A 26,749-nucleotide genomic window follows, 5' to 3' on the forward strand; every position below is an offset into this window, starting at 1 on the left:
ACTAGGAAGATCTTCCGCAAAGCAGCATTAAGCAGGTTTCCAAGTAAACGTCTGGACTGTCAAGATCAGACTAATAACAACTCACAAAGAAATGTCAAAGGGAAATCAATAAGAAGACTGAATAGCCATTCATAACAGATCCAGAAATCAGCAGGACTCTGAACTGCAGCAATCAAGATTCCGAACACAGCCCATCACGATGACTCCTGGTCTGCACACCTGACAGGTTGCCAAGAGACTAATTAAAGCCATTAGAGTTAACCTCACCAGGAGCTGAGTTGTACGCAAACCTAATGGTTTACGTACATCTGGGACGTCTGTCAATCTGCGCATGCGCAGGATCTGTACAGCGCATGTTCAGATCTGTGTCTGCAACAATGGACGCAGTTCCCCCTGCGGCTGTTTAGAGGCAAGGAAGGGGCGACAACAACCAGTATTACAGAAAACAGGGGAGTCTTGGCCCGTTTTCTGCACATGCAGAGGCCAGTGGCTGTATCCTTTGATGCAGCCACTGGAAGAGTGAAATACACGGCCATCCTGAGTGTTACTGATGATCAGTGTTCAAGCAGATGATTGGATGCAGCATTGAATCACAAAAGCCTTTGGGACAAAGATGCAGATGCTGTGTAGAAACGTCCATCTCCGAATAAGGCCCATAGTCCACAGATTTAAGGTATATACAGACAAGTTCCACTCATCATCTGCAACCAAGAGGTTTCCTACATATGTGTAAAAATATGACATCGGTAACACAGCTTCCATTGCCTTCATTAAAACACAGGAAATTTTCTGCAGTCATTTAACCTAAAGTAATACAGAATGAGACAGCTGGTGTGGTGTTCTATAATAACATGAAATGTGCAAGGCTTTGTTTACTGTTGTTCACTCAGATTATTTTTATCGTTTAGATTTAGGTGAAGAGCAGATTCCTTATTAGAATAAATTATTTGAATAAATAGAGATATTTATTAGGAATAGTACACAAGTTTTCCATTCACACTTTCTATCACTTTAGCAGAGTACCACAGCGGTGGAGATTAATAAATAAGAGTTAACTATTATCATATGAAATTCCCATGCTTCACCTGGCCGGGGCACTTGTCTGGCACCATACACCAGCGTTGCTCCTTCCTTCACTCCAGTCTCACAGTATTCCAGTAGTTTGTCTAGATGCGCCTTATGGTTCTGTGGTCCATGGTCTGTGGTTCTGTCCAGAGGGTCACCAATTTTCATCTTTTTAATTTCTTGCACCTAGAGAAAAATCATAAAGCTTGGGCGTATGTTTTATTCAATATTTAAAATGAAAGAGGAAAACATTGACATTATTGGTATACAGAAGAGAGATTGGCAAGGTGCATGACATTTTGGTAATTACTAATGGATAGTTACTGTTACTAGCAGATTGAGTGGGACTAAGCAGGTTGCTAATATGAGAAAGCAATAATAGAATAGGAATAGAATGCAATAAATTATTTTAGGTCTTATAAAAAAAAAAGGTAGATATTAATAGACAAATTATTTTAAAATTGCACTTTTTAAAGGTTAACCATTGTTACATTACATTTGCTATCATGTAGTGTAACCAGGCTGCGAGTGCCAGTGTTCTCTGCCTGGGGGCCGAATGTGCTGTGTACCTGCACCTCCACCCTAAGCCGCTTACCTACCTTTAGTCTGCTCTTACTGTTTCCTATATATCCCTAGTTTCTAATTAGTTATTCCCAACCCACATACACCTCGCAATATGGGTACTCCAGAGTGACCCCAGGCTGCATACTGTACTCCCTCAGCTGCTCCCCCCTTTGCCTTACAGATGGTGGTTACATTTTTGATGGCTGGCGCCAGGGCTGTAACTAGGGTAGTGCGACCTGTGCCATGGCACCGCAGGGCATGGGGCACTGTTTGGGCCTGTCAATTTCCCTGTTTATTATCATTCTCGCTTGTAGCTTCCTCTTCTTTTATCCCGAGCATCTCCTAGCCTCCCCTATCTCTGCCCTGGTCCTTCTCCATGAAGCCATGGATGTTTTTTAGGTGCACTATCTTATATCCCTATTTAAAAAATGGGGGGGGGGGGGTGCGCCAATGCGCTCTCTGGCACAGGGCATCAAAAAGTCTAGTTACGGCTCTGGCTGACGCTACAGCCAGTGGCGTAACTAGGGCAGGGAGAGTGGGGCACGTGCCCTGGGCGCCGTAGGACAGGCAGCGCGCCGCCGGCCACGGTCCGCCCCGTCCTAGTTAGGCAGTGTAGTGCAAACCGCAGTGTGTGCGGTCAGTGCTACACATTTACACAGGACTGGTGCTAGGCTTCCCTGCGCCCAGAGCCGGTTCTGTGCTGCACAGCCGAGCCCCTTCCCTCCCCCTGAGCACTTACCCAATAACGCCAGGAGGAGGGTGGGAGGCTGGCTCAGGCTGTGCAGTTTAACACACACATCGCCGCCAGCGCGGTATGTGTGTTAACCAGCAGCCAATGAGAGTCAGACAGACTCTCATTGGCTGCTGCTGCACACACACATCACCGCCGAGTGGCAGCGATGTGTGTGTTAACCAGCAGCCAATGAGAGTCAGACAGACTATCATTGACTGCTGCAGCGCCCACTGCAAGAGCCGGGCTGGAGCTCACTCATGAGCTCCGCCTTCCAGCTCCTGCAATGGGTAATGGGAGTCTCTCCCATAATGCAGAGTATGCCAGCCCGGGAGGACTGACGTGCAGCAGCGGCGGGAGCGTGGATTCACGTAAGTGTATTATTTTTGTACTTGTGTGTCTGCACTACGGGGGGGGCTACTACTGGGGGCACCATTACTGGGGGTGACCTCTACTGGGGGTGGGGCACTACTGGGGACTACAAATGGGGTGGGGGGCGGCTACTACTGGGGGCACTGCATCGCGAGGGGGAACTTCTACTGGGGACTACTACTGGGGGGGTGGGGGAACTACTACCGGGGGCACTATATAAGGGACTCACTACTAGGGGCACAAGGGAAACTACTACTGGGGACACTTTATAAGGGGCTTACTACTAGGGGACCACTACTGGGGGCACTAAATAGGGAGGACCACTACAGGGGGCACTGTATAAGGGCACTGGATAGGGGGATCACTACTGGGGGCACTGTATATGGGGGGGACTACTGCTAGGGGCACTATATAAAGGGCACTGCATAGGGGGGACTACTACTGGGGGCACTATATAAAGGACACTGCATTAGTGATCACGGCCATTTTTCGGCACATGGGGGGGCTCCATTTTTAAATTTGCCCTGTGCACCAAATACCCTAGTTATGCCACTGGCTACAGTGTATGCCAGGCCATTGGCAGCAGAGTTACTAAATAAAAAGTCTGACTGTCTGACGTCTTCCCGTGACTTTGCTTGGTTCAGTGCTTGTACATGATGTCTACATGCCCATTGTACAGGCCTGATGAAACAGAGGTACTGAGAGATGTGTTGCAGATTAAATATAGGGAGACCCTCTTTGTATTTTGTTTTATTTTTGGTATATAAGTATATAGTCTTAACAACTTTTTTCTGTTATACTGCTGCAAACATTTCAACAAATATACTTTTTTCTAATTTGGTTTTTTACAAGTACAGTATAGTGTGCATATTACAAATTGATTTGTCTGTAATAGGAGTCTCCTATACCCAAGGAGATTTTTTTTGCTCCCCCTGTATTCCCCTTCAGTGCAGTACACACACTATTTATCTTTACAGGTCTCTATGTAACATTCACGCAAATAGCCAGTAAGATTGTGGGTGTTTCTGCCACTGTTGAGAATCTGTTCCGTTATTGCCTGACTATTGCCATCAACTGCTCGCTGCATTTCACAAGCTACTTCTCTGCTATACTTCCCCTCTGCTATTGTTTTGGTTACTCCTGCACTGTTAATCCTCCTCTGTGTTCCTATTACGGTTTCCTTGTGTTTTAATTTTCCTATGGTGCCCCTGACTTACCAATCATGGGTTTCCTACTACCTTGTTGGAAGGAAATTGGTGATATTGTATTTCTTATTAGTACAGCTTTTAGATCCGGTTCTATGTTATCGACTCTGAGGCTTTACCTTGCTATTTAACTATGTTTATCTGATTTACTTGATCTACTTCTACTTGTACTTTGTATACCTATTGCTACCATACATGCTTCAATAAAGGGAAAAAATAAATAAAATAGCAAAAATATAATATAAAAAACAAGAAAGATGTTTCTAAATGAAGTACTTCTGGTTTCATTTGAAGCTTAGTTTTTCTAAAGATTAACTTATTACGTTTCTGTAGCTTTTTCTGTATGATCTCCGTATTTGGTGTCTATTTCACATTAGTTTGGTGCCTATTTGATATACAATTTAGCATTTAGAAATATGGTGAGATTAAAATGATGTATATTGTAAAAAGATCTGAAGAAGCACATATAATGGACAGGAGAGCTTCATTTCTGCCCATACTGTATATCTAATTTACAAGAGACTATATAGGATCCCTTCTATCTACTTCACATGTTTTACCAAAAAGAGGACAGACACTATGAGAAGCTAAACATTCCTCAATTACATAGACTTCACACACAGAATTACCAATGCAGACTACTTACCACATTTTTGACATATTCATCATGTATGGATTCTTCAACAAATAGTCTCCCGGCCGCAATGCAGTTTTCACCTTTGTTAAAAAACACTGCTCCCATACCCTGTACACAATAAGAATGATGGAGAGTGGTACTGAGCTCATAGGACTAAACAGTGTATACTGTATTTAGTTTTATTATTATTGTATCTTCTTACTGTCTATTTTATGACATTTCTTTTTATATGAGAAAAGACACCTAAGGCATCATTTAGAGTCAGGAGCAAATCCAGATAAAAGGGCCAGGCTCATAGGCGCACGCTATCGCAGCAGCACGACTGCGTTTTTATGCTAATACTGCAGCTGATGAGATTCGTACAGACATTCAACAGCTGCAGCGCTGATCCGCAGCTGTGCATATTAACATGTACCATCGGAAGCAGCGCTCACACCATCGAACATTGCACCAGCCCTATGGAGGCGCAGATTATCCATCTGAACATGGCCGTCTGCGTCAGTGCAAGTGTGTCTTAAGATGCAGACGCTGACTGTGACCACCCAGAAATACCCATAGAAATTGCCTCTCTCTGCATCCAAATTCATTCTGACCTTAGAACGGTAACCATCGGGATACATGAGCAGTGCGACTCGGATGTATGCGCAGAATGAAAACATTGGACACTTGCGTGCGACAATGACACTGTTTGCACCTCTGAATCGGGCCCAAGCTGTGTAAATCTGCACCTGTACAACCCATGATGCAATGCAAGGGTTTTGGTATTGTTGCCTTATTTTGCACATGTGAATGATACTGGTTGTTTTTCGCATATACATTAAAACTGCGAAGAGAAGGGCACAAAATGCGCATGACATCACTTCAAAACAGAAAAGTAAATATATGGCAAAGCAGAAGATGGTGAGGGGACCGCAAGTCCTCTATCTCCCCCATCATGGCACCTGCAAAGCTGAGGACACTCTCGTTTCAATGAGGGGTGCTATAATATACATATTTACAGCAGGTATATTGCACCTAATGTGTGACCAGTTTGTGCTTGTTCTCCAGTGAATGAATATAGCAGCATTTATAGTCTGCACTGTCCTCTTGTACATTTTTGTCTAACACAAAACAGCCATTTAGAAAGACCTGATTTATTTTCTTCCCAGTGGTAAATACATGCAGTACCAGTATAGATTCCCTGAGACTACAGTATATCTTGGAATGCTCTCACCATTCTTACAGCCTTGTCAAGATCACAGTCACTGAAGATGATAAGAGGAGATTTTCCACCGAGTTCTAGTGAAACCTTCTTTAAGTTGCTGAGAGCACAGCTGTGAAAAAAAAGGTAACAGCAAATACATGATACAACATTAAAGGAATAAACCGAAATTATAAGTTACATTTAATTGAGAATCAACAGTTTGTAACATGCAAAAACCACAAGTTTGGGATTATTTCAGCGAAGGAGAGTGGGAAATGCTACCCCTCCCATATTACATTCCCTCTTCCAATTCAGCTGTAACCATACATACCTACTCTCCCGGAAGTCGCAGGAGACTCCTGATTTTTCGGGTAACCCCCCGAAACCCCCAGTGAAGTGGGAAGAATGAACAATTTCTGCAGCGATCGTGGGTTCCCGTATAAGGGCCGGGGCTTAATGAAGAGGTTCTTCAAGAATTTAGTCATTTGGCTCCGCCCCCTATTTAAATCTGATCGAATCGCAGCAATTTACAGTGAAGGGCGGAGCTTAATGAATCGGACCGACATGTCTTGTCCCCCATTGCCACCCAACCTACAAAAATAGCTGCAGACAGTTTCAGCAAAAGTACTAAGCATGCTTTGAAACAACTCTAGTCCCTCCCTACCATGACCTGTAAGCTAGACAAAGTCAGCAGCTCCATCCACTCCTTCACTTAAACCATCCACAGAGAGACATGCTCCTTCTCTCAAACTACAACACTCTCCCAAATTTGTTTTTACAATGGATACACCGCAGAAAATCATGGGTGACATAGCACACATAGATATGATGATATAATGTTAATTAAACCAGCACAAAATGGATACCCTAGACTAGAGTATAGAAATGTTTTTGGTGACAGAGTAGGAGGATTAGGAAGGCATGTCCAACCTAACATGTCTAACTGGGGTTATAGCCAAAATCATTACTTCTCACATATAGGCTTGGTTTACCTGTGCACAGTATGCCCTAAGGAGGTAAGCAGGCATGTGATTATTTGTTATAGATTTCCTTATAAATATTATGCACTTTTCAGACACTACCGCGCTCAGACGTGTATAGGCTACAACCGTGCGCAAGTGGAATAAAATAAGTCACTGACAAATTATTTCAACAATCCTACCAAAGTATAGAGAAAACAGGACCCATTGACAATGCAAGGAAGTTTTAATCTTTACTTGATTGGTTTCAGAAATACAGGGATAGTTGCTAATTAGAATGAATTTCCACAGGATACAGGGAAACGTCAGTTATGTACAGACTGTTATAATGCATACAGTTTAATGAGTCCACAAACTCCAACAGCATTCAAGGGTGCTGTAGGCATGCAGTATCCACAAATGGCCAGGGAGAGGAGAATGAAGAAAGTAAGAATACAAATTTCCCTGCAGAAATAATACTCGCAGGGGGCTATTCAATGCTCAGTGATGTGCAGTTGCACACATCACCGAGAATTACAGTAACCCAACATTGCACATTTTTCTGTGCGAGGGAAAAAGTAAAGAAATGCAAACAATCAGATTCTAGCTATTATCTTCTAGAAGGTGCTAGATACATGTTCTGATTGGTTGCTACATCTCCACTTCTAAATACCCGCACTTTAGTAAATATACCCCTAGGAGTCTTTTTTTTCCCTTTTGCCAACAGGCATTTTAATAATCTCCTGGTCTTTTCTTTTGTCCTAATCTAGACTCTCACTTAAACACTGAATTTTATGTGTAACCAAATCTTATATATATATATATAAAATTCGCTTAGTCCCTTTGTCTGAAACGCTCTTTGAATTTGAATATCTCATAGACTAATTAAGATATTCATATGATTCTTTGTGACGTATTTCAATCAGCAATAAATTACAGAATTTGGAATAAAACTGTATAAAATTTGATGGAAAAAAAAATTGACAAAAAACATAATAAAAGCCTTGGTATAGCTAACCAGAAAATGTCAAGAAAACTACCAGAACACAGAGCCGGCACAGTGACCCGGGGGAAGCGGGATAAAGGCATACTTGCCAACTCTCCCTCATTGTCAGGGAGACTCCCTGAAATAGCAGCAATCTCCCTGTCTCCCTGAAGAGTCTACCAATCTCCCTCATTTCACCTTACCCCCATTATGGCACTGTTATATAAAAGAAAAAACAGAGATATGTACATTCAAATAGGATCATTAGTATGATTTTCCTGCATTGGGTATAAGGCACAATGATCCCTATGGCTACATGTATTTTCTGAGAAGTATCAGTGTGTTTTCATCAACAAGTAGATCTTACTAACTGCTTTGGGGCTCATTTACATGTGGATGTAAGTCAGTATTATGACACGCCCCCTCAGATGTAGCAGTATACGCCCACTTTATTGTCACGCTCATAGGTGCTGCTTTCACAATCTCCCTGAAATGCTTTTCCAAAAGTAGGCAAGTATGGATAAAGGTGACCGCCGCCGGCTGCTGTTCTCACACACTACTGGTCTTGTGTGCTCTCACATGGACCTGGCGTCCTAGCCATGTGCGGGCACAGTTTACGTTCTGCCCAGTTCTGTTCCTGATTGGCAGTCTGGCTGCGTGACGTAGCTATTACATAATGAGGGTGGGCGCACGTGCAGCAAAACACGTGAGGCTGCTGCCGTAGGGGGCGCTCTTCCCTCACCTACTTTCTCCAAAATGTTGATTCCAGGCTCGCATCTCCCAGCCAATCAGCACCGGGTTTGTGCCTTGAAAGAAACGCCTCTTTCTACTTCAGGGTCCATAGGGTATCCACAGGATACCTTGGGGTATAGGTGTGACGTCAGTCGCAGGGCACCAAAGAGTTAAGCTTTCAGCCTCCCAGGATGCACTAGGTCCCCCTCCTATACCCCGCCCCCGGGCCAAGGCACCTCAGTTTAGTTTGGTGCCCGGCCGGAGTCGGGTGCACCTGTTGGAGTGGGGGCTAGAAGAGCCCCTGAAGCTTTTTCTTCATGCAGCTGTGGCTGCACATCTGGATGAACAGCATGGACAGTCAGTCCTGACGTCCATGCTGTCTTCCCTACACCCCGCCGGTACCAGAACGCCGGTACTGATCCGGGGATGCTGGTGGGCGTCTGGGGTCACAGCTAGCGGTGACCCCAGATGCTCCGGACCATGGCCGGATTCAAGGGGGACAGAGGTAAGCAGCGGGGTCCCGCGGTGGGTCCCCGCTGATCACATGGTCCTAAGTCCCCAGGCAGGGGGCTCCCTGGGGACTGGCTGCAGCGTGGAGCCAGGCGACCAACCTGCGCTTCCACTACCCCCTGGGACAGCGGACCGCAGCAGAGCGGTAGCGCTGCGGCGTCCCAGGGGTTAAATGCATGCCAGGGGAGCGCGCCTTCCCTGTCTCACAGCCGGCGCCTCCCCCGCTGCACACAGCCCTCTCTGCACTGTGCTGACTGGTCCTGTGTCAGCGCTCCTCCCCCAGGCCAGCTTCTCTCTGCTCCTCGGCGGCCATCTTCTCTGCAACGCATGGTGAACGCTGCTGGAAGTCTGGAAGGAAGCATCGTGGTCTGGGTCCCCCCGCATACCTCTCCTCCGCTGTGGCTCAGGTCTGTGTATGCAGCGCTGTGTCCTACCAGGCCCTGTGTCTGTGTAGTTGAGTGATCAGCGCTGTTAGTGCAGGAATTGTTATTTCTCTGCATTGTATGTGACTGTGCTAGCGCTGCCTGTAACTTTTCTTCTCTAAACTGTCAGCTTTATTACTGTCCCTGTTCTTTCTGCTAAAGCCCTTGCGGTGCGGTGCTGCAGGGTGGTCTCTCGCCTATTTAATACTTAATTGGTGAGAGAGGTCACATACGTGGTGCCATAATGTCTGAAAGTGATTTTCCCCTCCGGCTACAGTGTACCACGTGCAAAGTACCGTTAGCGGAGGGGGAGGGTAGCGCGGAGGGCCTTTGCCGGCAGTGTTTGTCCATGGCGCGGCCTATTACGGTTACAGCACCGGTACAGGAGCCGCCCTGGGCTTGTTTCGCTCAGGCGTTAACAGCTTTAGTGGGCCAGTTAGCTCCGCAGCCCGCGTTTACTCCGATGGGTTTGTCCCAGCAGTCTGTGGTGTCGTCACCCATGCAGGGGTTCCCACGACAATTGGTGGTACCCCACAGTCTCCCTATTTCCCCGCTCCCGGGTTCTCAGGAGCCAGCGTGGGTTAACTCCCTGACGAGTTCTGTACAGCACTTGTCGGATGTGTTGCAAGGGGAGTCTGTGATGCGGCCTCATAAAAGGCCGGTGGCGTCTCTGTCCGCTCCTTATGAGGATGACGAAGGGACGTCTGATGATGGGGAGATTCTGGATCCTTACAATCAGGAACCTTTCCATACTAAGGACGCTGATGCTAAGTCCAAAGTATATATTCCTGGACTTATTCGGGCGGTCCGCACAGCCTTGGTGATTGAGGACGAAGTTCCCCCAGCGGCTAAATCTAAGTATGCCTTTTTCAAAGATGTGAAGGGCGATGCCACAGTCTTTCCTCTTTCGGGTCAGTTGGTGGACCATTTAGAGGAAGGCGTGGAAACAACCTGGCAAAAGATACCAGCCGCAGAGACGCCTGGCGGTGGCTTATCCGTTCGCGGATAATTATTTTGCTAAGTGTGAATCCCCTCCACAGGTGGATTCTCACGTGACCCGTCTTGTCCGTAGTGCCACATTGCCGATGCCATCCATGTCCTCCCTTAAGGATGCTACGGACCGCAAGGTAGAAATCTGCCTGAAGTCCGCTTATTCCCTTGCAGGGGGGGCAGCACGGCCGGCTATGGCCATTTGCTGGGTTGCCAGAGCGATGGAGCGCTGGGCGGATTCATTAGAGGCTTCTTTTGAATCCGACTGTCCGGCCAAACAGGCGGAGTTGATTGGCAATCTCCGTGATTCGGCCACCTACATCAACGAGGCGGCTCTAGACATTAGTACTCTGGTGTCTAGAATTTCTTCAGCAGCGGTAGCTGCTCGTCGCACCTTGTGGCTGCGATCCTGGAAGGCGGACGCAGATCCAAGAAAGGTCTGGAAGCGTTGCCGTTTACCGGAGAAGTTCTCTTCGGTCCGGATCTGGATTAGATTGTGGCAACGCTGGCGGCAGCCAAATCTGCTTGTCTCCCGTCGGCCGCTGCTCCTTCTGGTTCTGGACCATCGTCCTTTCGGTCATCTAGGGCCCAGGGCAGGCCCAAACCACAGTCGTTTCCTCGACAGGCTGGCCCTAAGAAATCGGTCAAGCCCCGGAAACAGGCATGGAGTACCAGACGTCCGGCCCCCAAGCCAGATGACAAGCCTGCGGCCTGACGGTCCGGGTCTCCCCTTGGGGGATCCCAGGGTGGGAGGCCGCCTGCTGCAGTTCTCCCGGTGTTGGTCGTTCACTACGACAGACACTTGGGTTCTGGAGGTGGTCTCTCACGGGTACGCCCTCTCCTTCCGGCACAGCCCCCCGGCTCGATTCTTCACCACGGGTCTACCATCAGACCGGAACAAGGCTACGGAGCTGCGGAAGGTATTGCACACTATGCTCCAGGCTGGAGTTATAGTGCCTGTTCCATTCTCCCAGAGGGGCCAGGGTTTCTATTCAAATCTATTTTTGGTACAGAAACCCAATGGGTCATATCGTCCGATTCTCAACCTCAAAGCACTCAACAAGTCTTTGCGGGTCCCGAAGTTTCGGATGGAGACCCTACGGTCCATCATTCTGGCGCTGGAACCTGGGGACTACATGGTGTCATTGGACATACAGGACGCTATGGCGGTCATGGCGGCTTCTCTGCGGCTGCAAGGAGTCCGCATGTTGCCGTACTTGGACGACCTGTTATTGGTGGCAGGATCTCCAGAGCTCCTGTTACACCACTTGGACCTGACCATTGCACTGCTGCAACGGCACGGCTGGCTAATCAACTGGCAGAAGTCCACTCTAATCCCGTCTCGGAGGATTCTGCATCTTGGAGCCTTATTGGACTCGGGACAGCAAAGGATCTTCGTGACGGAGGACAAGATCTCTGCTTTACAGTCAAGGGTGCGCAGTTGTCTGCACAGCCGCCGGGTGTCCTTACACTCGGCGATGAGGTTACTGGGCTCCATGGTGTCGGTGTTCGACATGGTGGAATACGCCCAGTTTCACTCCAGACCTCTGCAGCACCTGATCCTGTCCAAGTGGAACGGGCTGCCTCAGTCTCTGAAGTTCCAGACGATTGTGCTCACCCCGGAGGTTCGCCTGTCCCTTGCGTGGTGGTTAAATACGACCCACCTCAACAAGGGACGTCCGTTCTGGGTTCCAAATTGGGTCCTGTTGACAACGGACGCCAGTCTTCGGGGCTGGGGAGCAGTTTCGGGTCCACACTTGTTCCAGGGCAGGTGGACACCGACAGAAGCGGAGCTTCCAATAAATATCTTGGAACTCCGTGCGGTCTTCAATGCTCTCCTGCAGGCACAGCGGTTTCTCCAGGGTCACCCGGTGCAGGTCCAGTCGGACAATGCTACCACCGTGGCCTACATAAACAGGCAAGGAGGAACTCGCAGTCGGGCGGCTCTCGTAGAGGTCTCTCGGATCCTGGTTTGGGCGGAGCGCAATCTTCCGGCCATATCAGCGGTCTTCATCCCGGGAGTGCTAAATTGGGAGGCGGACTTTCTAAGTCGCCAGGACGTTCATCCAGGGGAATGGTCCCTGCACCCGGACGTTTTTCAACTACTGGTGGACAGGTGGGGTCTTCCAGAAATCGACCTCATGGCGTCCCGGCACAACAACAAGTTGCCGGTGTACGGGTCTCGCACAAGAGACGAAGGGGCGTCTCTGGTGGATGCTCTGTCCGTCCGGTGGACGTTCAGGTTCGCATACCTGTTCCCTCCGGTCTCCCTTCTTCCACGGGTAATCCGGAAATTCAAACAGGAAGGAGGGACGCTCCTGTTGATAGCTCCCGCGTGGCCCAGACGGCACTGGTTCTCAGACCTTCAGGGTCTGTCCGTGGACAGTCCTCTGCGGTTGCCGCTACGACCGGACCTTCTGTCTCAGGGTCCTTGTCTTCACCCGGACCTGACTCGGCTGTCTTTGGCGGCGTGGCTGTTGAGACGGCCATGCTGAGGTCCTGGGGGTTTTCCAGCTCTGTGGTGCGTACCATGTTACGAGCTCGGAAACCGTCTTCCGCGAGGATATACCATCGCGTGTGGCATACGTTCTTCCAGTGGTGTCGACCGAGAGGTTATGCACCGCGGGAGTTTCGTCTGTCTCGGATTCTCGCCTTCCTGCAAGCGGGACTAGATCATGGGCTTCGCCTTGCTTCTTTGAAGGTACAGGTTTCGGCCCTATCTGTCTGGTTTCACCGTAGGATTGCTACAATCCCGGATGTGCGCACCTTTATGCAAGGTGTTCTCCGTATTCAGCCGCCCTTTGTTCCACCTGTGGCGCCTTGGGATTTGGCTGTGGTCCTGAGGGCTCTCCAAGGACCGCCGTTTGAACCACTGGGCTCAGTGGATATTAAATGGCTAACAGCTAAGACTGTTTTCCTTCTGGCCGTTGCTTCAGCCAGACGTGTTTCTGAGTTAGGGGCTCTTTCTTGTAGACCCCCTTTCTTGGTTTTTCATGGGAACAGGGCAGTGCTCCGCACTCGGCCCGAGTTTCTTCCCAAAGTTGTTTCCCAGTTTCATGTTAACGAGGAAATAGTTGTTCCGGCCTTTAACTCACCGGGTCTTTCCGTGGGTGAGGCCTCTTTGGATGTTGTGCGGGCCTTAAGGACTTATGTTGACCGCACTTCTTTGTTTAGGAAGTCGGACGCTTTGTTGTCCTCTATGGCTTCTGTAAAAAGGGTTGGCCTGCTTCAAAGCAAACTTTGGCAGCCTGGATCCGTATGGCTATTTCTGAAGCTTATCTTCATGAAGGCCTACCGGTCCCTCCTTCTCTGAAGGCTCATTCCACTAGGTCTGTGGGTCCTTCGTGGGCAGCTCGACGTGGTGCCTCGGCAGTTCAGATCTGCAAGGCTGCTACGTGGTCTTCTGTCCATACCTTCGTGAGGTATTACAGGTTTGACACCTTCGCCTCTCAGGATGCTTCCTTCGGGCGGCGGATTCTCCTTTCTGCACAGGAGCGTCCCCACCCTTAAAGGATACTGCTTTGGGACATCCCCAAGGTATCCTGTGGATACCCTATGGACCCTGAAGTAGAAAATATGAGATATGGTAAGAACTTACCCTTGTTATCTCTCTTTCTACGAAGTCCATAGGGTTCCACAGGACTCCCGCCCTGTCGCACCTGTGCTGCAGATGGGCTTTGCTCTGGTCACCGGTTTTCCGTCTCCCTCTGGTGAGAATGTGATTCTTGTATGTGTCCAGATCTTTGTTCTCTCTCTTCCTTCTCCTCCTCCGGCCTATGGCTTGGTAACTAACTGAGGTGCCTTGGCCCGGGGGCGGGGTATAGGAGGGGGACCTAGTGCATCCTGGGAGGCTGAAAGCTTAACTCTTTGGTGCCCTGCGACTGACGTCACACCTATACCCCAAGGTATCCTGTGGAACCCTATGGACTTCGTAGAAAGAGAGATAACAAGGGTAAGTTCTTACCATATCTCATATTTTTCTCTGCTTTCCACGAGAGCTGCCGTCAGCCGCTGATTGGCGGGAGGCTGGGAGACGGTGAGGCGGAGTAACAGTGCATTAACAATTGCATCTATAGGGGCTCAGCTTGCAATACCCCTTGGAAGCAGTTCATTTTGCTTCAGAGTCCATGGCCACATATATCATTGCACATACAAATTGGCGAAATGTTACAATAAAAAAATCCCCATTATCTAGCCATCATCAAGTGAAGCATTTCCGTACGTATGTTCTGGGTTCAAATTGGCAAAATGTTTGCCACGGGCATAGTAGTATAATTCATAATGAACTAAGGCCTGATTCAGAGCCAGTCGCTCTGACAGAGTGCTCGCTCTGAATCAGGGCTGTTTGTGACCACCCACAGCTATAGCGAGCGGCCAGGAAGATGCTCGTGATGGTCAAGACCATCGCGACCATCGGGCTTAACGACGAGACTCTTGTGGTAGGGTCTCGTTGCCGCAGGCCCCAGAGAGATTTCGGCTCTAACAGAGCCGAAATCTCTCCCACTGACATCACTCGTGATGTCAGTGGGGCCGCCCCCAAACGGAGGCGTTCACATGGGAAAGCCTCCGTTTGGGCAGCCACTCCCCCGGCCCGCCCACCAAAGGGGGCGTGCTGTCACTCAACATCAACAGCACGCACCCTTTTTTGCGAGACCCGGAGCGACGGAGTGCCCGTCGCTATCCGGGTCTCGCTCATGCACACAACGGAGCTGGCTCCGTCGTACGCATACGCACTGGCCCACCATCGACCCGGTTGCGAGCGCACCGCGCTTGCGACCGGGTCTGAATCAGGCCCTAAATTCAGAGTTACCAATGGATTCAGCATCAGGTAATTGGAATTAGCAATCATATGTGTTTTGCTACACATCTGCATTTGAAATGGGTACAGAATTGTGGTGGTGAGAATCCCGACGGTCACAATGCCGGCTCGGGAATCAAAATCCTGATGCATGTTGGTGAGTATTCTAACCCTAACCCACCCCTCCCGTCCCCTTTGGCAGCCTAACTGAAATTCTCCCCTCCCATACTCTAACCATAACCCACCCCTCCCGCAGCCTAACCCTAACCCTCCCACTAGTTTCTAACCCTAAAAACTGGTATTCTGATGATCGTCTGGATACCGGAGCTGGTATTCTGCCTGACGGGATCCTCACTACATTCCCTACATTTTAATTTAATTGAAGCATCTGTTCTTTGTAACCTTATCTTGCTCCTGGCTGTAGGCCACACCTGATACTGCAATTATATAGGCTACATAGTCCATTATACAAGACATCATGAATACATTCCTTCAGACATCATGAATACATTCCTTCAGACATCATGAATACATTCCTTCAGTTGGAGAATGTAGACATAGTAAGTATAACAATGATTTCAACAGACTTCTACATCCAGCTGACATGACTGCAATTTCCAATCTTCTTTCAGTATGACAATAAACAAACCACAAGGCTAAACCCTCAAGGTGCCTACACACATAGCGATTTTTTTACCCGAGCTGGCCGATTTCGACGAATCGCGACGACATACGATCACGATGCCAATGCGCATCCCCGCTCGTCGTACATCGCATCTTCAGATCTGCCGTGCTGTAGGGCAGATTTGCTAATCTGGGACACGATGTGGTGCCGATCGTGAGTACTTTTTACTCACTATGTATCTCACGATTCATTGTACATCGCGGAATTTGACGGACAGGACCCTGTACAGGCCCATTTGCCATCTTGTGCAGCATTGTGGATAGAAGGAGAAGGACGCATGATTGGGAGTCTGCACACCTGAAGTCTGGATTTGAGCACTTTGGTGAGTATTGGTAATGTATTAATGCAACCCCACTGCCCACCAATGTGTGCCACCCACCTATAAATGCATGATCCAGCAACCGCCTGCTGGAATGAGGCGGACAGTGACTGGGTCATGCATCAACCTCCCATGCCCACCAAAGTGCGCCACCAACCTACCCACCAATGTGTGCCACCCAACTATAAATGCATGACCCAGCCACCGCCCACCAGAATGAGGCAGGCGGTGGTTGGGTCATGCATTCCATGCCCACCAATGTGTGCCACCCACCTATCCACCAATGTGTGCACCCAACTATAAATGCATGACCCAGCCACCGCCCACCGGAATGAGGCGGGCGGTGGCTGGGCCATGCATTAACCTCCCACTGCTCACCTATATGTGCCACCCACCTACCCACCAATGTGTGCCACCCACCTGTCCAACAATGTGTGCACCCAGCTATAAATGCATGACCCAGCCACCGCGCGCTGGAATGAGGTGGGCGGTGGCTGGGTCATGCATCAACCTCCCATGTCCACCAATGTGCACCACCCACCTACCCACTCACTGCCCACCAATGTCATGGGCCACCTAATAAATAACTAGAAAATGCTCCAAATATATTAAAATTTCAAAAACAAATATATTACAACAACATAAACAATTCTATTAAAACAACATAAAATATATTTAAACAGAATAATCAAATATATTACCTGTGTTTATGTTGCTGCAATATATTTGTTTATGATGTTGTAATATAACAACATAAACAAATGTATTGCAACAACATAAACAAATCTATTACATCAGAAGAAATATATTAAAAACCTGTAAAAAAAAAACCAAATTAAAATACAATTAAAAACACATTATATTCCTGTAAAAAAAAGAAAACATTACAATACAAATAAACACACATTACATTCCTGTAAATAAAAAAAACCAATACAATACAAATAAAAACACATTACATTCCTGTAAAAGAAAAACATATTACAATACCATAACAAACATATTAAAATCCTGTAAAAATATACATATTAAAACATTAAACATTAAAAATCACAAAACAATGTACAATTATAGCTAAAAATGTATATGACCATATTTTTCTTCTGCCTAGGAATGTTGATGGATAGTGAGCGAGAGTTTGTGACTGGATTCCTTGAGATCCTACAGTCCAAAGAGTGTCTATGGCGGATAAGCTGTAGACAATACCATAATAAGTCTCAGAAATTGGCAGCTTTAAAGGTGTTGTTGGAGTACACTAAAAAGTTAATTACGGATGCTGCCCTGAAAACAGTCCGCCACAAAATCCAGAACCTGCGTACAGTCTACATCAAGGAGAAGAAGAAAGTGGACGATTCAAAAAGATCCGGAGCAGGCACCGACGACGTGTATCATCCAACGCTGTGGTACTATCACTTGATAAGCTTCATCAGCGATCAGGAGCCACAACGCCAGCCTGTCTTCCTGATAGCTGAGCGAGAGGGAGAAGAGGAGGTGGCAGAAGTGAGTGGACCGTCTGAGGAGATTTTGGTAAATTGCAACACAGTTCATAAACCAAAGTCTTTTCTTTTAGAATAATCCCAAATGTTCACTGTAGTCAGTTAGTTCACAGAAAGTCCTCCTGCCATGGCACCGCACCTGGTCCATTGAAATAGGCCATATACTCCTCCCTCACTTCTTTGGCACGTACAGTTGATGTTGAAATTGGAGGTGCAGACACTGATGTAAACTGGGCAATCTCCTCCGGATGTCCTGCATCTTCTGGTCTAGCTGTGACTGGTCCTCGTTGGGTAGTTTTTCTTCGCAGAAAGTTATGCAGCACACAGCACGCCATCACGACCCAGTCTATCTTGTCCACACATAGGTTTATGGTGTGGAAAATGCAGAACCGGTTGCTGATTATTCGCAACGCATTTTTCACAATGCGCCGTGCCCGGGATAGACGATAGTTGTAGATTCTCTTCTGTCTGGTCAGGCCCCTCTGTGCAAATGACTTAATCACATGTTCATGTAAAGCAAAAGCCTCGTCTGCAAAGAAAACTTAATTTAGGCCATGCTGTGTCTCGTCCAGTGATGGCAAGTTGAGGGTTTTGTTGGTGAGTTTCTGGTAAAATGCCGTCTGTTTGAAGGACCCACCATCCAAAGCACGGCCATTCTTGCCATCATCCACAAACAAAAATTCATAGTTGGCATTCACCACTGCCATGAGAACGATGCTGAAAAAGCCTTTATAGTTGTAGTAATATGATCCGGTGTTGGCAGGTGGATTGATGCGGATGTGTTTTCCATTGATGGCTCCTCCGCAGTTGGGGAAATTCCAAAGTTGTACAAACTCTTCAGCGATGCTCTTCCACTCCTCCGTGGTGTTTGGAAACTAGAAAAATAGTAAAAAATGGGTTAAAACAGGATTATAATATTTTTTCTCCATTTTTTCTCCATTTCTTCTCCTATACAGACTCCCACCCAAGAGCCTGATATGTCCTCCATGCCGGACCTAAGTTTGATCGGGGACAGCGAGGTGGAAACTTCTCCCCCAGTCCCAACAACCATTCAACCCCCCCTCCTCCCCATCATGTTCCACACCTCCTCAACGGAAAAAAAAAAAAACTGGTGAAAAAGCAGCAACAGTTCTCAGAACAGGAGGACATATTTCTGAAACAAGCGGAACGCATCCTTCAGAAACGGCCGGATGACATTGATGATTTCACAGCGCATATTAATAGTAGAATGCGAACAATGGATGACCCAACTAAGAAAAATTTCCACAGGCTCGTGTATGAGCTATTAATAAGGTCACTAAAAAGCAATTTACATGACTCAACTTACATTGCAGACCCACTTCTGTATTCGCCAGCCCCAACCGCCTATGTGAGGCCCCCCCAGCCCAGCTGGAGGTTACTCCCCCACCCAGTACCCCACCCACATGCCAGACTATTTATACTGCTCTGCTGGAGGCAAGGGATGATTTGCCCTGTTATTCGAAACTGTTAAAAAAAAAATTTATTATTATTTTTGCCTGTACTATCACCAAATGTTATCACTCCCAATAGGTGCTGCTGTATAGTATACGGTGATGATGACGCTGATTGGACAAGGTCACTACACACAGATGGCGCAAGTACAGATTGATGGAAGCCGGGGCCACAATCTGCACTTGTGCCATGTGTGTATTGGCCTGTTCAAACTGGCGTCTGAACCACCGTATAACATACAGCATTCCTATAGGAATTGATAAAATTGGGTGATAATGCTGTTTTCTACATTTTATATATATATATATATATATATATATATATATAATGTAAAATTTATATAAAAAACACACTTTTTTTATTTAATACTGTGCAGTGTTGTTGGCAAGGTCTTGTTTATGCAGCCTCATTGTCTGACAACACAGAGTTAAAAAAACAAACAAAACACAAATAAAATGTTATTTAATACCGTGCAGTGTTGTTGGCACAGTCTTATTAATGCAGCTTTATTTGCTGTCAATACAGTTACATAAAGAGTTAAAAAAAAACAAAAATAGACCAAAAAACTTTTTCTTTCACAAGAAACAAAAGTGTAGTGTGTTTTTTTTGTTCTTACCTTGCAATACTGGTACTGCAGCACTTTATCGATAGCCTTGCAGGTATCCGGGATGATGACGCCCAAGGACTGAGGGAAGATGAGGGTCCAAAACTTCAGGTCTTCCAGTGACCATCCTGTAGCCAGGTACCTCAGGGTAGCCACGAGTCTCTCTTCAGCAGGGATTGCCCTCCGCCACTTTGTGTCCTGCCTACGGATGTGGTGGGGTCACCATACTATGCAACTCCTGGAAAGTGGCGTCATCCATGCGCAGGTAGTTGCGGTAGTCGTCCGGGGTGTTCTGCTTGATCTCCATCAGCAGGGTCATGTGAGAGCGGGTATCCCTTTGCTGCAGCCACTCATTGGTCCAGCATGCTCTCCTCCTCCTCCTCCTCCTTCGTTGGGCCCTCTCCTGGATCACCTTGACCCCAGCTTGGACGACCAACACTTTATACTGATAGGGATTCATCAGTACAGAATTCAGGAACAGGACAGAATGCAGGTAGCACACACTTGCAGGTAGAACACACTTTGTAAAAGACAAGCCAAATGCAAAGCAGAGCACAGTAGCAATGTACAGGGTTCAGTAGGTATACACCTAGCCTCACTAGTAGATCAAGAATGTGCACAGGCTTAAAATGGCACCTGCTTTTTATACCCCCTAGCTAGCCCCACCCATTATTAAAATTTCCCACCAGTTGTGAAGATCTTCGTGTGTTGTTTGGTAAACTCACAATCTATCAGGCACGATCTCATAATTTGGACTTCCGACACAATTCAGGATAGATCGTGGGATCGTAAATCAAATTGCCAGCTTTTTTGACCTAATCGTACTCACGACTGCCGGGGAGCTCCCGGGGAGAGTTCTGGGGAAATCGTACATGATGTCGGATCATGAGCACATCGCTATGTGTGTAGGCAACTTTACAGCAGCTGACCTTTAAAGCCCTTGTTCTTCAAATCAACAACTCTATGTTGCTCTCTCCAGAATAGATAAAAAACCTCTACCAACTATAAACATATTGTTTAAATGCCTGATTCAGAGATGGACGGAATTGCAGAGCCACACACAAGCCGCTGTGCAATTCCGTCCATCTCAAATGCAAATGCAGCAGGAGGTGTCTGTAGGGAACAGAAACCTCCTTGCTGCATTTGTGATTCCAGCTCTGTGCCCGAGGTCACAGCCTGGGATCACCATCATGACCAATAGTCGCGATGATTGCTCCTTTGGCTAGGCTGTGGTAGCTGAAGTTTACCGCAGCCTGGCCAGGTCCTGGCAGCTGAGAGGCCAGGAAATCTCTGACCACCGACGCAGACTCTGGTCTGGTCCCTCCCGGCAAACGGGGGTGACATGCCCCAGTACGGGGAAGGATGGCCAGCAATGCCCACGCTCCACCACCCAAACGCCGCACCACATGTTAATCATGTTGCGGCTTGGTGGGGGGGGGGTCTGCGAGCGAGATCGCGGGGCCCGTTCTGCACATGCGCATGTGCAGATCCCAAACCATCAGAGATGTACGCTAATCTTCCGGTAGGGGTATATCTCTGAATCAGGCCCTAAATCCTTTAAACAGGAGAAACAAAACATTAATACAACTCAATAAGATCATGGAAAGTAATGCAATACCTGTACGATACAGGGAATCAGTAATAATGACAGCCGGCCCTATGACCGACAGCAGTGAAAATACCAACAGGGGATTTAGGCAAGTATAACTAACCCTACCCCCCCCCCCCCTAACGCTAACCCTCCCTTAGGGGTGCCTAACCCTAACCTCCTCCCCTAGTGCCTAACCCTAACCCCCCTTCCCCTAGCCTAACCCTAACCCTCCCGTAGACTGCCTAATTCTAAGTTCTCCCAGGGTGCTCCTAACCTAAATGTGCGGCTGTCCGCGCCCGCCGCCCGGCTTACCTTCATTCGGTATGCCGGGCGTCGGGCTCCCGGCATAGGTATAATGACAGGCGCCGGGATTTCGACGCCTGTCATTAGTACCCTGCCGGGATTTGAAAGCTGGGAAGCCGGCGGTCGGCATTTCGTCCATCGGCTTCCTGACTGCATCCCCTATATAGAACACACACCTCATTACACAGATTTACTATTACTGATCAATATTACCTTTTCATGATCTGCTTTCCAATTGGCGTAGAGCCGGTAAAACCAAGCTTGCGTATATCTGGATGTTCAGACAAACGCTGTCCAACCAGACCTCCTATAGGAGCCAAGAAGAAAATGTAAATTAAAGAACAATCATTTTTATTTCTTTGAATTCAAAAGAACATAATGTATTATGTTCATATATGAAACATGTTTGTAACAAACTGTCAGCGTTGCATGTTCTGCATTGTTGCCCAATAGAAGTCCTGCTTCTTCCTGCATGTGGGGTGTGTTCATGTGGCATGGGTTGGGTCCTCTGGTCTGCCTGAACACATCATTGATCGGTAACCGGTACGTTGCAATGCTTGATGACCATTTGCAGCACTTCATGGACTTCATGTACCCCCCATAATGATGGCATATTCCAGCATGATAATGCACCGTGTCATCGGTCCCAAGTTGTCTAGAATTGGTTTGAGGAGTGTTCAGACGAATGGCGTGGCCACCTGTTTGTCTGACATGAACCCAATCAATCATTTATGAGACGTGGTGGAGAGGTCCATTCGCACACAAGATCCTGCACCTACAAATATCTGAGAGCTGTGGGAAGCTATCCAGATGGCATGGATCAACATCTCTCCAGAGGTTCGCCGGGCTAGAGGGGGTCCTACACGATACTAGGCACCTATCCCATGACTTTTGTCATTTCAGTGTAAAGTGCAACAGAATATGCTGTCGCTATATAAATAATTTCTAATAAATAACAAAGAAATCAAATAATTGACCTGCACAGTCCTAATATAAAAACATGGGAAACAGATCTTTCATACCTATAACCACTTCTCCAGTGTGGAAAATCATCTTTGGATATATCTCTGATAGTGTCACAGAATGCGATGCGACTAGGATGCACCAGGAGACTGTGCTGATTAATTTAATATGCGACACATATCTGTGTGCGACTGAGTCTGTAAAAGAACTTCGCGTGCAAAAAAGCTGTGGTCGCTACATAATAGCACTTCCTATGCTGATTCAGAGACTCAGTCACAGACTGATATACAAGTGTCGCATATTAAATGAATCAGCAGAGTTTCCTGGTGCGTCCTAGTCACATCGCGTTGTGGCTTAGATGCATTTTCAGCCAAAAAAGTCACCAGGTCCTGTCTCACAGGACCTGGCACACCAAGAGCGCGACAGCAGCAAAGATGTACGAGGACACATCTGTAAACATACTGTACTTATATTTGTATAGTGAGTATTTCACAATCTCTTAATATTACCTGATCCTGGCAGGATATTGATGACACCCTTGGGTATGCCTGCCTTGGCAGCAAGTTCTGCAAATTTTAAAGCTGTCAGCGGAGTAACCTAAAGCAAGATAGTCATAAGGTCACACATTCTAGAACCAAAACGATGTGTACATTTGCGAAGATGAAAAGTGGAACATGTGTCTTTGGTGTACGTTACAACAAAGCTGACGTGCACAATCCAGGAGCTGGCTTAGCAGAGAAAGGTCAACTTTCCAGAGGTAAAAGCTTTCACTCAACTAGAATATACGTGTACTAGCCTCAGGGAGCTATTATATTAGCATTGGCTCACTCCACCTGGAGATATTTGTCTGCTCCACTCTGCTCTCCTCAGTTTCTAACTTAACTATCCGGGGTTATATGAATTACAAAATAATGGAGAGAGAAACAATAACAGTCATATAATAGGTGCCATATGTCTCCTGGGTGAAATTGGTCATGGTGACATGAAATATAAATGTGTGATACTTAGCTCCCCTTACTGGCTGGCAGAGGAAGAGGAGTACTACCGCTTTGCCAACCAGTATTCAGGGGCTGTGCATATGTGCAACCTGGCTTTGCCAGACATTGGCTTACATTCCCACTTTCACTAAACAGGAAGAAATAACTATTGAAAAATTATTTTAGTATAATTAAAAAAAGATAAAAAATGCTTTATTTGAATAATGAAGCATTTTTCTAGTACTGATCCCCCGAATATGGTAATAGCGACAGGATGGAAGCAGTGATATCTGTATTGCTGCTGTCCATGGTACGTTAAGAAGCCTTTGCCGGATAGTCTTGGTGAAAGCTGTTGCCATCAATGCCGGTAATAACTTTCACCAGCGGGAGGAAATTAGTTTTCTCCCTCCAATAAATAGACTTTATGAAGAGGAAAACTTGCACAAGAACAGCTCTCTAAACACTATTATGGTGCATATTCTACTGGCTGATGATGTTAATGGTATGAATTTGAAAATTCCTATTATTAGTTATTTAAATAGTGTCTATATATTACTCAGCACTTTGCAAGAATATTTAATCATTCAATCAGTCATTGTCTTAGTGTATCTTATAAACCATATTCTGTTCCAAACAGATATACACAAACAAAAGTTAATTTAAATGTAAAATAGATGCCAATACATCTCAAAGAGGTTCAATTTGCTACAGCGGTCGGACAATAAACTGACTATATCCGCTTCCCATGCTAACAAGCATCGCGATAAAGTGCTTGTTGGGAGTACATGTTGTGCAAACATATTGTTTTTTTTGTTCCCTTTTAACCACTTGGTCTATCTGACATACTTATAACTACTAACATATATTACAGCCATGGCCAAAAGTTTTGAGAATGACACAAGTATTGGTTTTCACAAAGTTTGCTGCTTCAGTGTATTTAGACCTTTATGTCAGATGTTACTATGGTATACTGAAGTAAAATTACAAGCATTTCATAATTGTCAAAAGCTGTTATTGACAATTACATTAAGTTTATGCAGAGAGTCAATATTTGCAGTGTTGACCCTTCTTTATCAAGACCTCTGCAATTCTCCCTGGCATGCTGTCAATCAACTTCTGGGCCACATACTGACTGGTGGCTGCCCATTCTTGCCTAATCAATGCTTGGAGTTTGTCAGAATTTGTGGGATTTTGTTTGGCCACCCACCTCTTGAGGATTGACCACAAGTTGTCAATGGGATTAAGGTCTGGGGAGTTTCCTGGCCATGGACCCAAAATTTCGATGTTTTGTTCCCCTAGCCACTTAGTTATCACTTTTGCCTTATGGCAAGGTGCTCCATGATGCTGGAAAAGGCATTGTGCGTCACCAAACTGTTCTTGGATGGTTGGGAGAAGTTGCTCTTGGAGGATGTTTTGGTGCCATTCTTTATTCATGGCTGTGTTCTTAGGCAAAATTATGAATGAGCCCACTCCCTTGGCTGAGAAGCAACCCCACACATGAATGGTCTCAGGATGCTTTACTGTTGGCACGTCATTGTCATTCTCAAAAACTTTTGGCCATGGCTGTACTTCCTACCTCTAAACATCAAAAAAAAGTTTTATTGCATTTTTGCATAATTGTTCATTATCTTGTGTAAATAATGTAACTAGGAATAAGCTAACCAAATGAAATTTACACATATTGTATTGAGAATTATTTTAGGTTAGATTATATGATACAATGTTGGAGTAGGTTGATGGTAATATAATGTACCTGTGCAGGTTTTAGGACAAGGGTATTTCCTGCAGCCAGGCATGCCGCACTTTTCCATGCAAGCATCATTAATGGATAGTTCCATGGGATAACAATTGCACAAACACTGTGGACAGAACACAGCAATACAGTCTCACATCAGATGGAGGTATGTAATATACAGAGGAAAAAAATCAGACTTATATTTGCAGAAATTACATTGGGTTACCGAACACTATATCAGTTTAGGATTCTATTACTATTGGGAGAAACAGAGGTTAATCGAAAGCAAAGTAACTAATTAAACATAAGGGGATGAGTTCTTCATCGTACATCATAACAGCTACACCTGCAGGCTAGAAGCCAAAGGGATGGATGTCAAGGTTTAAAGTGGGTTTATATTTTACTAGTATATTAAAATAATCAAACAATGCACATATAGATATTTAGGGGCCTATGTATTAATAATCGCGGTACTGCCGTGATTGTTAACAATCCAACTCACTGTGAATATTTACATTTTTAATGAAAATATCCCTGCTATGTACAACCGGGAACTAGCAGGGACAGCGGTTTTGGTAACTGCTGTCCCCGCGAGTTATACCCCCAGCATTTCGGAGAAGTCTTTCACAGAAGTGGCAGACGTCCCCGGGGGAAGCCGACACTGTGCATGCGCACATAGTCATCTTCCGGGACTGGCCGGGGGCTGCAGGGGAGAGATCAAAAGATCTCTCTCCTGCCCCTGGAGCCCCCATGGACAAACAGTAGTTTACACGATCTGAAGATCATGTAAACTAGAGGGACTAAACTCCGAAAAGCTTTGCTTTTAATAGTTTAGTACATAGGAGCAGATCGAAGTGCTATAAGTACATAGGATCAATACATAAAATCGAAGTGCTATAAGTACATAGGATCAATACATAAAATTATGCAGAAACTGCTGTTTCTTCATAATTTTATGTAAAAAGTGGCTTGATACATAGACCCCTTAAATGTTGACAATTTACCATTGGAGCAATGTGATCCAAAATTACCACTCTAATCCATGAGGTGGCAGATAAGTTTAGTATAACAGTTTTGTTGCTGAACTCAGTCATTCTTGGTTAGCAGAGGACCTGTGTCATATACAATTATTGTCACTGAGATCTTCCAGGTGCTCTCATATTACACATATTGTGTCTGTGTACCTTACATGATCCCGCATTATTTTACATGCCAGTATTTCGTGCCCACTTTGCAATAAATATAAATGCAGCATAGTAGTCAGTTATACTCTCCTTCCACCAAAATTCTGCACTCCCTTCTGATTTCATAACTAATCAGTCAAGAATACTCTGGAATGTGAATGCTCACTGAAGGGTATATGAAATATTCCTATTGCACTTCTCTGTTCTACGTTGTTCCAGGGTACCATGGCAATAGAAGTGTGAGCATATAGCACTAGAACAACACCA

At 46.3% G+C, this 26,749-nt stretch overlaps 1 protein-coding gene across 1 annotated transcript in view; it reads right to left on the minus strand.

Annotated features, from left to right (window-relative positions):
* The window catches only part of ALDH1L2 (aldehyde dehydrogenase 1 family member L2), a 97,361-nt gene that overhangs the window by 20,885 nt on the left and 49,727 nt on the right, over positions 1–26,749 (minus strand). Inside the window, exons 15-20 of the mRNA XM_088454348.1 lie at positions 25,317–25,422; positions 23,096–23,183; positions 21,837–21,930; positions 5,787–5,886; positions 4,583–4,681; positions 1,086–1,251 (exon numbers count right to left, since the gene is read on the minus strand). Of these exons, the coding sequence (XP_088310474.1) occupies positions 1,086–1,251; positions 4,583–4,681; positions 5,787–5,886; positions 21,837–21,930; positions 23,096–23,183; positions 25,317–25,422 (653 nt within the window). The remainder of the gene's footprint in view (positions 1–1,085; positions 1,252–4,582; positions 4,682–5,786; positions 5,887–21,836; positions 21,931–23,095; positions 23,184–25,316; positions 25,423–26,749) is intronic.

This window comes from Taudactylus pleione, unplaced genomic scaffold, assembly GCF_031769625.1.
Source record: "Taudactylus pleione unplaced genomic scaffold, aTauple2 ptg000040l, whole genome shotgun sequence".
NCBI lineage: Eukaryota > Metazoa > Chordata > Amphibia > Anura > Myobatrachidae > Taudactylus > Taudactylus pleione.